At 37.3% G+C, this 15,530-nt stretch overlaps 1 protein-coding gene across 2 annotated transcripts in view; it reads right to left on the reverse strand.

Annotated features, from left to right (window-relative positions):
• Positions 1–10,065: 10,065 nt before the first annotated feature.
• tbx5a (T-box transcription factor 5a) overlaps positions 10,066–15,530 on the reverse strand; it is a 19,354-nt gene continuing 13,889 nt past the window's right edge. For both annotated transcript variants that reach the window (XM_053618486.1, XM_053618487.1), the window contains 3 exons: positions 15,026–15,117; positions 12,346–12,575; positions 10,066–11,317 (listed from right to left, as the gene is read on the reverse strand). In XM_053618486.1, coding sequence (XP_053474461.1) covers positions 10,743–11,317; positions 12,346–12,575; positions 15,026–15,117 — 897 coding nt within the window. In that variant the 3' untranslated portion in view covers positions 10,066–10,742. The remainder of the gene's footprint in view (positions 11,318–12,345; positions 12,576–15,025; positions 15,118–15,530) is intronic.

The following is a 15,530-nucleotide window of genomic DNA, read 5'->3' on the forward strand; positions in this document are numbered from 1 at the left end:
GTAACAGGGTTGAGTGATGAACTAAAATGTAGATTTTTTCATAACCTATATTTGATGGATCATTTTTGAGAATGAGAGTTTGAGAGTTTGTGATGTTAAATGGATTCAGACATTAATGCCGAAATAATATGCTTCTAGAAGAATTTGAATGAAGTTACAGTATATCAAGTTAAAGTGTAATTATAGTGGGCTGGAACAGGCATACATGCTTTTATCAGTGTTTTAAATCATATATTTGTAACTTTGTTGGGAACATTACAACGTTAAACACTTTGCCTGTGTTTAAAATGTCTTTTACTTTTTCATATATATTTGTATAAATTGTAATATCAGTAGGACACAAATGGCAACTCCAATTATGGAATCATCACATATCTTTGGATAATGTCATCATACTGTATGCTTGGCAATTAATTAACTGCATTTCAGTATGCTATTTTAAATTGTATAAGGTTGTGCATAAAAGATACTAATTTGCATCAAAACACACTGTCTGAATTCTTCTTAACCCTAATCAATCAAACTCGCAGGACCCATTGATTGATCCAGAATTACTTTCCTCGTTCTAATTTAGTTTGACTGAATAATTGACTTAATAAATACGCTTTAAGACGAATGAGGAGTTTGAGGGGTTAACAGATATTTCTGCCTTTTTAAAGTGAAACTTTCTGTTCTTCATCCAAAATGTACAACCTACAACCTCTATGTTGTAGCTATTCCACTTAACGTCTCGCACACACTCTCTATGAACATGTCACTCTGTATAAATGCCAACATACACTTCTCTAACCCAGATGGCACATACATGAAAAACAAGCCCCAAAGATTTTAAGTTATATGGATCGAGGCAGTCAGATAAGAGTGATATTGAGTGTTGGAATCATAGAGTGCTGTTTTCGGCTGAGTTGAGTCACTATCCCGTCTGCATCCAACAGCCCCGGGTCATGGCTTTAGTCTGTAGTGGAAAGAAATTTTATTGAGAGCACCAAATCACACATTAGTTTCTTGAGAAGCTCCTTGCTGTCTTGCTGTGGTGTGCCGAGGCATTTAGACAACCCAGAAACTGACCTTTCCAGACCCCCTGCATTTAGGGAGATCGATACCTCTGAACAAAACCAGCATGAACAGTATCGAGGGATATGCTTGTATCGACCTCAGACTGGTATTCATAAAGCGAGCAGATAGAGTTGCCAGGCTTGGGGTTTTCTTAATACATTGCAAGGTTTACCTTTTGTTTGAGAACAAATGGCATTGTAGTTGGCAGTGGTGCTTTAATATTAAGAGTAGTATAAAGGTTTAGTCTACTGTGTCTGTAATTTATTCCTTATAGCTTGGAAATGGACAGAATTTCCAAATAAAATTGTCAGATGAAGATTTTGCTTGTAATATACAGTATACTGAACAGAAGATGGAAAATATAGCCTATGAGAGCAATATGTTAATGAAGAAAACAGCAACAATCAGTTAAATCTAGGCTTTAGTAAAGACGTTTTCAGATTCGGCAATAACAGTGGCTGTCTAAAATCAGGGTTTTAACCATTCTTCTCTTTTTCTTACCTTTAGTAAAGAATTCTGCAATATCTTCATAATGCATTTTTAGGAGCATGAGAAAATGTGATAAAGGGTTAGGGTGCCAGCTAAAATTCAAATGAAAGGTTTATATTAATGCACTTGTTCTAAGTTAGCGCTTCTATAGTAACAGCTAACAGATTTAACAAAGAAAAACATGTGAGCAGTGATATGGTGATGTTTTCTGTAAGGAGATGTTTGTTTAAGATTTACAGAAGGAGTCTCCAGCCTGCTGTGGTATGAGTGAAATAAAACTCTTCAGGACATGCGGTTATTGGAAAATAATCAACTTCAGGGAGATAACTACATCACACAACGCTGGTGTCAATTATTTTCCTCTAACAGCACACCCTATCATGTTTTACTCCTTACACGTCACTTCTATGAGATACAAAGCAAAGAGTTGAATGAAATCCAGTAAAACCATCACATTTGTCTGAGTGCAAATATATTAAGTGTTAAGTGGATTAAAAAAAAAAACTGGTTTCAGGTGGAACATTTCTAATTGCCTGTAATACATAAAGATTAGTAGCTATTTTTACATCAAGTGTGTCTATTGTCATCATAATTACTACGAAAAGCCTGGAAAGCAAATTGTAAAATTACACTGAGAATAGGAATTAGTCATTCTAGTGTTATTCGTTGGTAAGAGTGTTACCCCATGGTGATAAGGCTAGACTCATTGACCTGTTGTGTTGACGGTTCATGCTCTCTGAGGACTCTGTGGGTCATCAGAAGTATATTGATCTTATGGGCTGCATACTGGTTTCCTGTCGTGTCTTCCAGTTCTCAGCTGCAACGCCACCCCCCCCCCCCCCCCCAAAAAAAAAAAAAACATGTGGTCTTGTGACCACATTACTACCGCCTCACATCTCCAATAACCACCAATTGCCAGCAGCTCTATCCCACTTCATTCTGGTGTAGTTTGTTCTGCTTAGTAGAGATGATACATTGGAACAACAATCAAGTTTAGGAATGGTCAGGATGTCATTATCCTCTGATTTGATGAGGAGTACTCTTGGTATGAAGGATACCAGTGATTATTTTTTTAACATTTGGGGATGTGCAACAAAATTACAGGGGGATTTAATGTTTCAGTCAAATTGGCTGCCTTGCCTTGACATGTGAAAAATCACATTTCACGTGAAAGTTACACATTTGAGATATTTCACAGTTTTATTTGCTGAATTTGACAGTTGAATTTGACTTCTGATTCACTTTCTTTATGTTATTTTTACATGCTTCATTCATCACATGATTTTTTATTTAACGGATTCGTTTTTTTCAACATGTGAAAATCACGTTATAATAAATGAATCGTGTAAAAATAACCATTTTTCCACATGGATCATTGATTTCCACATGATTTTTTTTTCACACACGATTTATTTATTTTCACATGCGATTTTTACACGATTCATTCATTTTCAAGTGATTCAAGTGAATTCATCTGATTTATCTGTTAATTATCATATCTATTTTTCACATGATATCATATGTGATTTCAGGGCATAACATGTTGAAATGCACTCTCAGACCATTTTCATGTGATCTCAGATTATTCACATATTCACAGGTAAAATGTACGTGATGTTTTCCTAAGGGTTGCTGGCTCAGAATTATTCAGAAAGAACAACATGTTGAATTGAGGCAAATCATAGTGTGGAATTCTTTTGTAAGAAATATTGTACAGACTTCTCATAGTTCGTTCATGTTTCCTATAGCAGAATAACTAAAGAGGTCGCACCATGATCATTTTATATGTAGTATATCACAAAAAAATGTATAATAATGTGTGATGAGAGAATAGCGAGTGAGAGTGATGCTGTCAGCAAATAATGAGAAAGTCTGAAATGACACAGACTCTCTACGTAATACCCAGTCACCATCGAAGTAAGGAAAGAACATAAATGTTTTCCATATGGAGCCCAAATGCAGGTGAAAGAGCTATCTGGGTGTACCAGAGCACCCGAAAGAGCGCTTACCTTTTCCCACAAGCCGCGTAAAGGTGGAGGGAATGGGGTGCCTTATCAGCTCTAATGATTAGACAGCTGGAAGCCATTTTCCAGGCCCACGGCTAGATTAAGCTTTGCAACCTTTACTGGCCCATCCAGCCCTCCAATGACAAGGACGAATGGAGACGCTCTGATACACATTAAAATCTGATATGACTGCATTTTACATCAATGCTGTTATTCTTCACCGTCGCTGCTCTGACCTCATGAATCATATTGCAAGAAACTCCGTGATGAAATGAGTTTGTGATTAATGGTGAACGTTGGTGCATTGTGATTGCTAAGATGATGATGAAAGCTGATCAGCAAACTGAATTAATCTTCAGCTTTCCTTCTGTATGGGTTATCAGGGTTTCGTAAGAATTGGTTTGTTATGCATCATTTGCGTTGCATTGTACAAATGCATTTTTTTTTGCATCTAGATTTGACCTTAGGTTTAAATATTCTTATCAAATCTAAAGAACGTCCCTTCATATCAGTTCCTTTTAGCTCTGACAGCCTTTGCAAGCCTCCCTAGCTCAACAGCTATGTTCCTCACGCTCTCAGTACCTCTATTCCTCCAGCTCCACGCCTGTACTAAGTGCTGAAAGACTGAATGTGAGAATCGGCGGAGAGCCTCTGTTCCCATCTAAGCACGGCAAAACCCAGTGCTTGACACAGATGCTGCATGTCATCCGCATGATGTATGTCTCTGTTGATATGCCGGACATCTTTACATGAACCAGAAAATGTGCTGTCTGCTAGAGGCTTGGCTTAATTCAGTGCCCCATGTTCGCTCAGATACATACTGTAGTCTAGATGAACGTTGGTGAGCTTTTATAATTGTAGGTATTACAATATTGACAAATATCCCACCCATATTCGGCTAACTGAGAATGAAAGATTTATGAACTAGTGTATTATTAGAAGAGTTGGGTATAACACCTTGCTGTACTCTAATGGCTTTTTCTGATAAGACAGTAATGTAATGTCAATAATGTCGATAAAATTACATTACTTGCATTACAAATTTATTGTTAAGAAAACAATATTAAGTAAAATGCATTTTAAAAATAAATCAAGTTTTGCGTGGCTGTCAGGGGAGTTACCTGGCCTGGGCATTCAGGGCAGCAGCCCCGGAGATTTTTCTTTAGCCCCGAGTGATTCTCCACTTGGAGCGGTTTGTCACGACGTAACTGAATGTCAGTAAAAGAACACAGCAGTATTGTAATTTTTTATCTTCAGTGAACAGAGGCGAGACCAATCAGACAGCGTTTACAAATAAGTTTGTGGAAACACTCGTGTCTTATTGGCCAACAGCTCTCAATTCTGCGGAGCGCTAGCTCACTCAGTCAGTGTGAGGAAAAATGGATATATGCCTTTTTTTTTTTTTTTTTTTTTAAACCAGTAAAGGGGTTGAAACTGAAACAGTAACATCTTCTGATGCTGAGCAGGAAAAAGAAGGGTTTAAACGTCTATATGAGTTCCAGTTTACGTGAACATGATGTTAGCAGTGCATAAGGAAAGATAATGTACTCTGCATGGCACTGTAGCAGCTAAACCCATAGCTTAGCTGTGCCTCCCCTTGGCTAGCGACACCAAACTAGCCTAGTTAGAAAAGTTTGATATTTTATCCGTCTGGTAGTCCTACAAACAGTGACAACAACCAAGGCAGGTTTTATGATAAATCCAACTTTTTTGTAGTGCATTTTTGTAGGTTTCATAGGTTTTGAAAGTAAGTAGTAATTAGTAATCTGATTGCTTTTTACATGCAGTAATGTAATGTAATGTAATCAGATTGCAAGTTTAAAGTAGTAATTAGTAATCTGTAGTGGATTACTTTTTTTCTGAGTAACTTACCTAACACTGATTATTATAATATTAACGTGGGAGCACAATTGCAAACCAAGAACGCAAATATATCTGGTACATCTGTGTGAGATGCTAGAGATATCAGGAAGTTAGAAACATGCTACGTTCAAATAATAGGGTTTTGTCTGCTACAGTTGGGTCCAAGCACATTTTCAAAGAAGCAGCACGACTGCTATGGCAGATAGATTTGTCTCCTCCAGACTCTTCCTTTTTGAACTAGTCATCCATCACCGACTGGCTGCATTTCAGTGCATCTTAATAAAGTAATCCCCCCCTCTCTCATTTTTCCCTCCCCTTTGGAATGCTCTTGTTCTTTCTGTTTCTCTTTACTCATTCAAGGCACCCCGGCAATGATTTGTTTTCTTTTCAAATTCTAGGTTGAGAAGGGCCATGGCTTATCATTACTCCAAGCTTACTCTGGATGTCTTTGCAAAATGTATGGCTTGTTCCATGTATGATATTGTGTGTGTAACAGCGGTGCTTAAATCCTAAACAAAATGAAAAAAAAAAAAATCCACACAGTTTAATGAGAAAATTACATAGAAAAAGTCAGGATGTTAGAGATTACTATTGCTCTCATTTGTTTTTGAAGAATAAGAAATCAGTGTGGTTATCTTTTTTGGAATATTTAAAGCAAGGTAAATGTGAGTCCGTTTTATAAGAATTGTGTACGTTTTGTTGTGATTATATATCCGGTAAAACTATATTTCCAATAACACAGTACAGTATTTATATAAATGGTGTACTGTCATAAATTATGAATAAACTGAGTGTTACTGTTATCACATTAATTGTTTTTGTCATATATAATTAACTAGGCCAAGAATACTGTATTTAGAACCTGTACATGTAAAATCGTGACTGTTGAACTAGCCATTTGAACCAATCTATTAGAAAACTTGCTTTGAAAATTGACCCTAGCTTAAAGCATCTTTTTTTTTTTTAATCTGTGCTGTAATCTGTCTTGTCTTACACACAAATGTTGGGCTGATTGAATGATGTGTGGGGTGGACATAGCGATAAATCAGACATTAAGCAGCAGGGCCGGGGCTACAGGGTTAATGAATTTCTCTGGCTTGTGGGGGGACGACGTCAAGGATTTCAGCAATGGATAAGGATGGCAGCGTAGGAGCAGGTAGTCCAGAGAGGCTCCATCTATCAGATCAAAGGCATATGTAAGGAAGGTCATCACATTTGGCCGAAGACCTGCCCAGAAGGAGGGAGGGCAAAAAGCAAAAAGGGAAAAAGGGTTTTTCTGCAGTTCTGCTTTCACTGCTGTCATTCTTCACTTTGTTTAAGCTTAGATAAAATGACGACTTCGCAGTCTTTGTGAAAACCTGAATTAAATGTTCAAGGTTGTTGTGTCATATTGTTCATGAATAGAGTTTGGTCCATATATGTATTGTGTATATGACTGCATGAGTATCTACATTCTGAAATATAAAATATATTCTCTGCCTGACCATACAGTAGTAGAAATGCTAGTGGTAGTGGTTGATAGTAGTAGTAGCAGAAATGGTAGTGGTAGTGGTTGATAGGAGTAGTAGGAGAAGTGGTAGTCATGGTGGTGTTAGTACTAGTAGTAGTATTGGTGGTAGTGGTAGTAGTAATAATGGGTTGCTTCACAGTGTTATTAGAAAGCTGCTCACATAACACACTAGTTAGCTGAAAATTCTTTGCCAATGAACTTTTGATGTACCATATGTTTCATTTTTACCAATGCTGCCCTCAATGACTGGGCCATTACGGAACAACTTTGAGGAGATTTGAAGACCAGAAAACCAGATCAGTAAGTTTGGTACATTTGGATTTTTATACTCCAGAGCTTTTCTGTTCTTCAATATTTTATTTATTTATTTATTTATTATTTTTTTTACATGCCGTTACTGTTTTTCAAACCTCAGTTCTAGGCAAGGCCTGTCTAAATTAATTTTATATTGGTCAGTCAGAATGTTCTAGATGTTGCCAAGCTTGTGAGTAGCTTGGAATAGAACTTGTTAATTTTCTAGTACGGTTTATTAATATTATTAAAGCTATGTTTTGTTTTTTTTTTACCCATTATTATGTCTTCAATATTGATAGAATTGATTAATGTTGTATTACTGGGCAAAAGAAAAAAACATTGAAATTGGTATGTTGGATCAAATCACTGATCTATAATGAGGAGCTTTATTATAGATCACTGGATCAAAATTGGATAATTCCTAGGATCATGTCATTAGCAGTTTGAATGATCATGAGGCATTGAAAGCAGAAGCTGATAATCCATTTACAATATCATTGCACAACCCAAATTCCAAAAAAAGTTTTGACGCTGTGTAAAATGTAAATAAATGTAAATAAAAACAGAATGCAATGATTTGCAAATCTCATAAACCCATATGTTATTCACAGTAGAACACAGAAAACATATAAAATGTTACTGACCTGTTGCCAATTAACCTCCAGCTGCTTCTTTTTAGTAACAATTACTTTTCCAGCCTTTCGTTGGCCCGTCCCAACATTTTTGAGACGTGTTGCGGTCATGAAATTCAAAATGACCTTATTTTTTTCTTCAAATGGTACATTTACTCAGTTTAAACATTTGATATGTTTTTTTATGTTCTATTGTTAATGATGTGGGTTTATGAAATATGAAAATCATTGCATTCTGTTTTTATTTACATCTATTTACATTTTTACACAGCGTCCCAACTTTTTTGGAATTGGGTTTGTATTCTTTCAAGGACTCTTTCACCAAACAATGACCAATGGCAGCCCGCTGGAAATCTTCCCATTTCTCTCAATTACCCACCCAATCACTGAATACAGACCTTAAAAGAAACATCCACCCAGAAACACATTAAGTATGTTTATATTGAACTATTTGTGATGTGTGTGGTGATTCTGGTGGTTATTTGTTAGTTGTTGCTGTATTTATGGTGTTCCTGTGAGAACTTACAGGTTGTGTTGCTGCTATGATGTCACAGGGGGACATTGCTAAAGTACTTACAATACAATGAACCCTTTTCTGCATGGTGTTGCCATATGGCAACAATTGATTTATCTCCAATTTTTGATAGGCAATAATACAAAACTACTATTTTCTTTTGGAGCTGGAAAAAGAGGGCTTTAACTCTGACATAATAAAAAAAAGCCATGTCACATGACCAGGAATGCCGTTTGCACTTTCTGTTCTACAATCACATGGCATGTTAAAGGTAATCATTGGAGGGCTCTCAAAATTCCAACCCAGTAGAAGTAGTGCAGACCTTAATACAAATGTTGTACTCAAAGTTCCAGACTTTGTTGGAGCTATATGATAGAGCTGAGGCAGACACTCTGCTTGGCTAATTAGCAGTCTACCAGATGATAACGATAAAAATGATGGTGTTGATAGCTGTATTAGAATGAAAGGTTGAAGTTTTGGAAGCTGATCTGTTTAGCAGAGTGTACAGATGATGTGAAGAGAGAGCTGGACAGACTAAAGGAGTAAAGCACTGCTGCATCGATCTCTTTGAGTGGAGATGAATTCACACTGGCACTACTATCAGTGGGTAGTCAAATGGCATTGTGGGTAAGGTAGGAAACTGTGAAAACAAACCAGTTCGTCAAACCAAAAAAACTCATCCTGTATAATCACAGGATTTTCCAGTTAGGGTTCATCATAATTTAAACTAGCAATATTATGATAAGGTCAAAAAGCAGACCCTGAAATATATTATGATGGTGAGAGCAAGTGTCATTATAGTGTATTTGTAGTGTTGCAACCCTTCAGCTAATTTTTTATACTTTTTTTTTAGTAGTGTAATGATTTTTATAGCATTTAAATGAATAAATCTGCATGTTATGCTTCCAAATCATAGCATAGAACAGATATATCTTTGGTTATAATGTGCAAATTAAACTGCAAATTCAAAGTACACCATTTATATTTATTTCCATTCTGTTTTCTATTTACATTTGTATTTTTATTTACAAATTCTTTTTATACTGTTTCTTAAAATTGGCCTTCTGTCACCTATCAGTAGGTGTCAGAATTTCTAAACCAGTCTGTTTTTTTTTCCTAAAGAAAAAAGAAGAATCGAAGTTAAACTTACATACTAGAGAAGACAAACAAACAAATATGGCAGATAAAACACTGATAGGCTTCATAATAATGAAAAATAAATACTATTAACAGGAAGAAATGTAGTGACTGTGCACCATTATTCCCTATGGGCATTCAACTTTAATTAACTGTTATGTTTTTATTTTATTAATTTTTTTGTTTAATAATGTGAAGATTATTTTTGAAATGTCATTTTGACATCTATATCGTCTTCACTGTTGGGTGCGTGTAGCTCCAAGTATTGAATGATGAGACATTTGAAAATGATTTGTACCGTTTTTCTTTTCTTTTTTTATGATTATGCCTGCTCTCTTCCGTAAGCTAGCTTACAACTTTGTTAGAAGGGACCAACTGGTCAATGACAGCTAGCATTAGCTATAATAGTGCTATTAAAAAAATAATTAACTAATCCATTAAATGGAGATCACAGAGTACGGCATATTGTACATGGCATCTCTCTATGCCTAGAAGATGTGCTTTTGCTATATGAAATAACTGTTATTTAAACTGTTTAAATATTTTTTGCAGCAGCTACTTGAACATAGTACTCAATTTATACCTCACACAAATGTGTACCATAACTTTGAATTTGTAAAAGTACTTAGTGCATTTAACTGCACCCACTAAATATCAGTACTCCAAACAGAATTTGTGAATTTGGTATGAATGTGTGCACTGATAAAAGCTTTTGAGACTTGTAAAAATGGTGGAACTGGTGGAATGTGGACTAAACACTACATCAAGGACTTCTCTTGGATTTCAGAGTACAAAAGCAAAACATAACACAAACATCAAGAGGAAAAATACTATAAAAATGGACTTTTCTATTTCTGTTTTGTTATTAAAAAGTATATAAAATCGGGGCAGTCCCAAGTACATCCTCTTATTAAAAATGAACCGTAATGACGTGGTATAACTTCAGCTCTGATTTACAGAATACAATATACAATTTACAGAACATGGTAAAAAAAAAACTTCCCATAGTATGAATAAATCTGTTTTCCTGCCTTGTACTACAACATTCACACTGGACTGCTCACGCATTGCTATTTAAACCAACTTATCATCTATCCAAGCAGTCAGTTATAGCATCTGTGTCCAAAATCGATGATGAAATCACATGACTGCTGGTGTGGTGAAGAGCTTCGAAATATAAATATACACTTATGCCTTTGTGTGTGCAACTCTAACATTGTATGTAGTGTATGAGAATCCAGTTAGCTGCCCTCATTCCATTCAGGCATGATGCTTACACTGTGGACAGCGTGATACTGGTGGGGCGATAGGGTGCGAGGAATACCGTGAGTGTACAAGTACTCATTCCCCTGCAGGCTAGCGCTGGGTGACTGGATTCCTGCTCCAGGGCTACACTGACGGCCGAGAGTCTGGTGGGGAATCGAGCCCTGATACATAGAGTGGGCATCACCCAGTTGTGGTGAGGCGTGGCCGGCCACTCCACTCAACCTGGACACTAGAGGGCTGGAGGTGAAGTGGGCAGAGAAGTGCTGGTAGGGCAACCGTTCCATAGGTTGCATGGAACAACTGCTATAAGGGGAGACGCTGGCCCAGGTGTTGCAGCTGATGTCTTCCAGGCTCGGAACAGCCTCACTGGCTTGTGAAGCACTGGCGTACATGCACGCCTGCCGTTGTCCAGACTCAGTCCGATAAGGGGCAGTGGAAAGGCCCAGCGTTTGAGAGTAGCTGACTGGGTGGTAGTAATGGTCATCTTCGCTAGACGAGCTCTCCATGTAGGCCTTCTTGTAGGAGTGATCTGTGTGACAGTCATCCTCAACTGAAAACAGAGGTAGTGAGAGGACGAGTTACTGCCATGGCTAATATGGTACAGTATTATATGGTGTTGTATGGTATAACAACAACATTTCATTTCAAAGGATATACTAATGAAATATTGTATTTTTTATGATAGATATGCAACCATTGAATTAACATCATAGCCAACAATAATGAAACATTCTGGTAACTTTTTACATTTTAAAGGGGTGGGGTTAGAATTTTGGACAAAAATGGGTTGATTGGTCACTTTGCCAATTCCCTCACACCAGCCAGCTCAACTGCTACCAAGTGAGACACATGAAGCCAGCCAATCACATCTTTTCAAACTGCTTCTCATGCTGCATCACAGGCCAGGGTAACACACTCGGACAAAAGCTCTATCTGCCCAATTCTGCATACATGAGCTCACACATGCCCACGATTGGCTAGTGTCACTGTGATTGGGAGGGGGAGAGAGAAATGCCATTCCTTCCACCCAGACAAGGTGACCAATATAGCGCTCTTGTCTCCCAACCCAATTTCATGTGGCATGAAATTGGGTTGATTTGACCTTTTCATTATTAATAGATGTTCAACTTCAATGACCTTTAAAGGCTTACGGAATTAAAACTCCAAAATTAGTGGCACCCTTCATGAAATTGGGTAAAAATTATATGAAATTAACCTTGCACACAAAAAATAACCATGATAGAATTAAAAACCAAAAAAGAGTTTGAGATATTCTGCTTGGCCAAGCTGTCCACATCCATCTATAATTGTTCTCCAACATCATTAGTACTGGCAAAGCTTCAGCAAATATTAATTTTGGGATCGCTGATAAAAAAAAACACCCTTTAAACAAGATACTGTGTTTAGACTATACATTTTATCTCTGAATATCACTCACTGCATGTGGAAGTCATGTTATATTTATTGTTGATCATTTTTATGAAGGGTGCCAATAATTCTGGAGTTGACTGTAGTGGGGCAACAGAAATAGACATGAAACCATCATGTTAAAAGAAGTGTAAACACCAGTCTGCCCACCTTTTCTCTTGATGCAGTGATAGTCTTGGCTGTGTTCATGGGGTAATGGGTAGGAGCTGGACTGAGGCAGGAGATCCTGGGAGGTGCTGGTCACTCCATTCTCACACGAGTACTGAGAGCTCATGCTGCTGGGTGTAGGCATCCCCTGAATGTCACCACTAAAGGGACTGTGACTGGAGCCCACTCTTTGTCGTACTGTGCTTCGGGGAACCACTGGATACTCCTTAGTGCTGTTGGAGGAGACAAGGATTTCCTGAATTATAGGTATTAGTCATGATTGATACATTCTTATACATACTTATTCACTCCAAGACCATGAAAATGTGGTAACTAACCATTTCTGCACCACTCTGAGCCATTGGTTCTGATCTATTGGTTGAAAAAAATTTGATCCATTGATGTTAAATTTCATAAGGAGTGCTCATTTGCTCTGCTTCATCTGTTATTGTTTTCTGCAGTTTTGAGCAAGAAAAAGTGGTTCCTTAAAGGTTCTTTTGGATATTTAAGGGTTCTGAGGAACCACCTCTGAGAGGAAACCTCATAGGAGTACCATCCTCAATACACTCACCAGCCACTTTAACAGGAATACTTGTACGCGTGTTCATTCAGTGAGTTATCCAATTAGTCAGTCATGTGGCAGATACAAGTCAAGAGCTTCAGTTAATGTTCACACTACACATCTGAAAGAGGAAAAATCTAAAACCTAAAAATCTAAGGTCTTAGTATGCTTGACTGTAGCATGGTTGTTGGTGCCAGATGGACTGGTCTGAGTTTTACAGAAACTGTGGATCTCTTGGGATTTTTTTTTACTCACAACAGTCTCTAGAATTTACATACAATGCAAAAAACAAACAACAACAACAACTACAATAAAAAACAAAACAAAACAAAAAACATCCAGTGAGCACCAGTTCTGTTGATGGAAATGCCTTGCTGATATGAGAGGTCAGAAGAGAATGGCGAGAATGGTTTCGAGCTGACAGGAATTCAAGTAATGACTCAAATAAGCATTCTTTACACCATGGTGAGCAGAAAAGAATCTCAGAATGCACAATGGTCAAATTCACTGACATTATTTTCCCCCCAGTCTGATGTTTGATTGATAAATTGAAGCTCTTGACCTGTATCTGCATAATTTTATGCATTGTGCTGCTGGCTGACTGAATGAGCAGAGGTACAGGTGATCCTATTGAAGTGGCTGGAAAGTGTAGAACCCTTAAAGATTTCTTTGAAAACACATGTTGAATGACATTCAAAGGTTCTAGATTTCTCCCACCCCCCCCCCCCCCCCCCCCCCCCCCCCCAAGAGTGCATGGACATTTTTTGCTTGGCTCAAGTCCTAAGCCGAGATCTGCTTTGTTTCAGATAAGGAAGCGCTTGAGGACAGAAAGGGCAATAAGACCTTTGACCAATGCATGATGATAAAGGACAAACGTGGTGTCCATTTCACATTTGCTATTTTGATAATGATGTCTATGATATTTCCTTAATGACTATTATGAAACATTTTTGTAACTTTAAATTCCCTTCACATTGTCCATTCCTCTCTGGCATTATAGGAATGTGTCACACTTGCTGTTGTGATAACGCCATGCCCTTGTATGCTAATTATAGGACACTAAAGCGGAGCTATTCGATGACTATTGAATATTATTGATTATTCTTCTGCCTTTGATTATTGGTTGATATCTTAAAATTATTTTGAAACTCAACAGAATAATATCCCATGAGCCTATAGAAAAAAATGCTTAATAAGCATGTTTTTGCTCTGCCAAAAAACCCCCCGAATGGCAGATAATGTTAACTGCATTGAGGAAAGGCCAGTCATATTTTTTCCTTATGTATCACAAAATCTCATTTTAGAGTGGACACCGCCTTTGTTGGCTGCCGTGATTCATAGACCAGATTTTCTCCTTTGAAAACGTGTTTTTCCACACTGTAGGGACGCATGCTATACATCAGTCATCTGGAGTGAATAAGAGGAAAAGCCATGTGGGCTTCGCTTCCAAAGGACCAACTGCAGCACCACCACAGACAATTGTTCAGAATATGCACGAAACGCAAAGGCATTGCATGAAGCTGAGATATTGCTGTGGTTTCAAGGCCAAGATAAATTGGCTTGTCCTCCTTCAAGAGCTACACTTACATCACAACCTCCCCATTGGGGAGACAGGAGACAGAGAAACTACTTTTCTGCAAATGAGCACTTCTGGCTTGTATCTAATAGGCTGCTTCTCCTTGTTGTGCATGTGCATTGATTAGCACAGCTCTTCTTGGTGATAATTATGGAGCTTGTGAGATTGTTGACTCTTCCTTTAAGGTTCAGCTTATCTCATAACGTCAATCAAGCCTCTTGTTGGGGATGACCCTTAAATACATTGTGTATTTATGGCACCTATATCTAGTGGGAGAGTACTCAAATAAGTTAATGGTTTGCACTGGGGAAACACTAAAAGATTGAATAGGAGACCAATTTACTACCAGTCAATGTTTTTAATACAATTTTGTTTGTTGAATGCAGTAATACCGTTGGACAAGATTAAAACACATCAGTTAGTTCAGCACAAGTCACATAAATCGTTAGGACAGCTCAGACAAGTTAAAGTAACAGTTTGCATTAAAAAAATTATATATTACACTTTACAGATCCTTTACTTGAGAGAACCTTCTCTTTACATACCTCTGCATTCTCGACATGCGGTGCAGTTCCATATCATCACTGCCACGAAAGCCCTTTGCAAAAGGATTGTTCTCAATCTTTAGCTGAGTAATCTACAAAACAATGAGCACACCAGTTACAGATTTCCCCTCCAGTCATTACAAAAGAAAGAAAAAAATACTTGCAAAACTTAATCAAAGATATGCTGTTGTTTGATGGAGGAATATACTAAATCTCTAATGTGGAGGGAAGAAATGAAAGAAAAGTAATTTTCTTGTCACCTTTATCAAAAGAGCAATTATTATATATATATATATATATATATATATATATATATATATATATATATATATATATATATATATATATATATATATATATATAGGCACTGTGTGATATTGGTGTTTCCCAGCTGTGGACAATGTAATAAAACAAAGCTGATGTCTGTCTACAGTTTTTCCTCCTATACACTATAAGTAAAACCATGTAAGTGTGTCCTGCTAAGTGATCAAACTATAGTTCAGTT

The sequence above is a fragment of the Ictalurus furcatus genome, chromosome 28 (assembly GCF_023375685.1).
Source record: "Ictalurus furcatus strain D&B chromosome 28, Billie_1.0, whole genome shotgun sequence".
In the NCBI taxonomy this organism is placed as follows: Eukaryota; Metazoa; Chordata; class Actinopteri; order Siluriformes; family Ictaluridae; genus Ictalurus; species Ictalurus furcatus.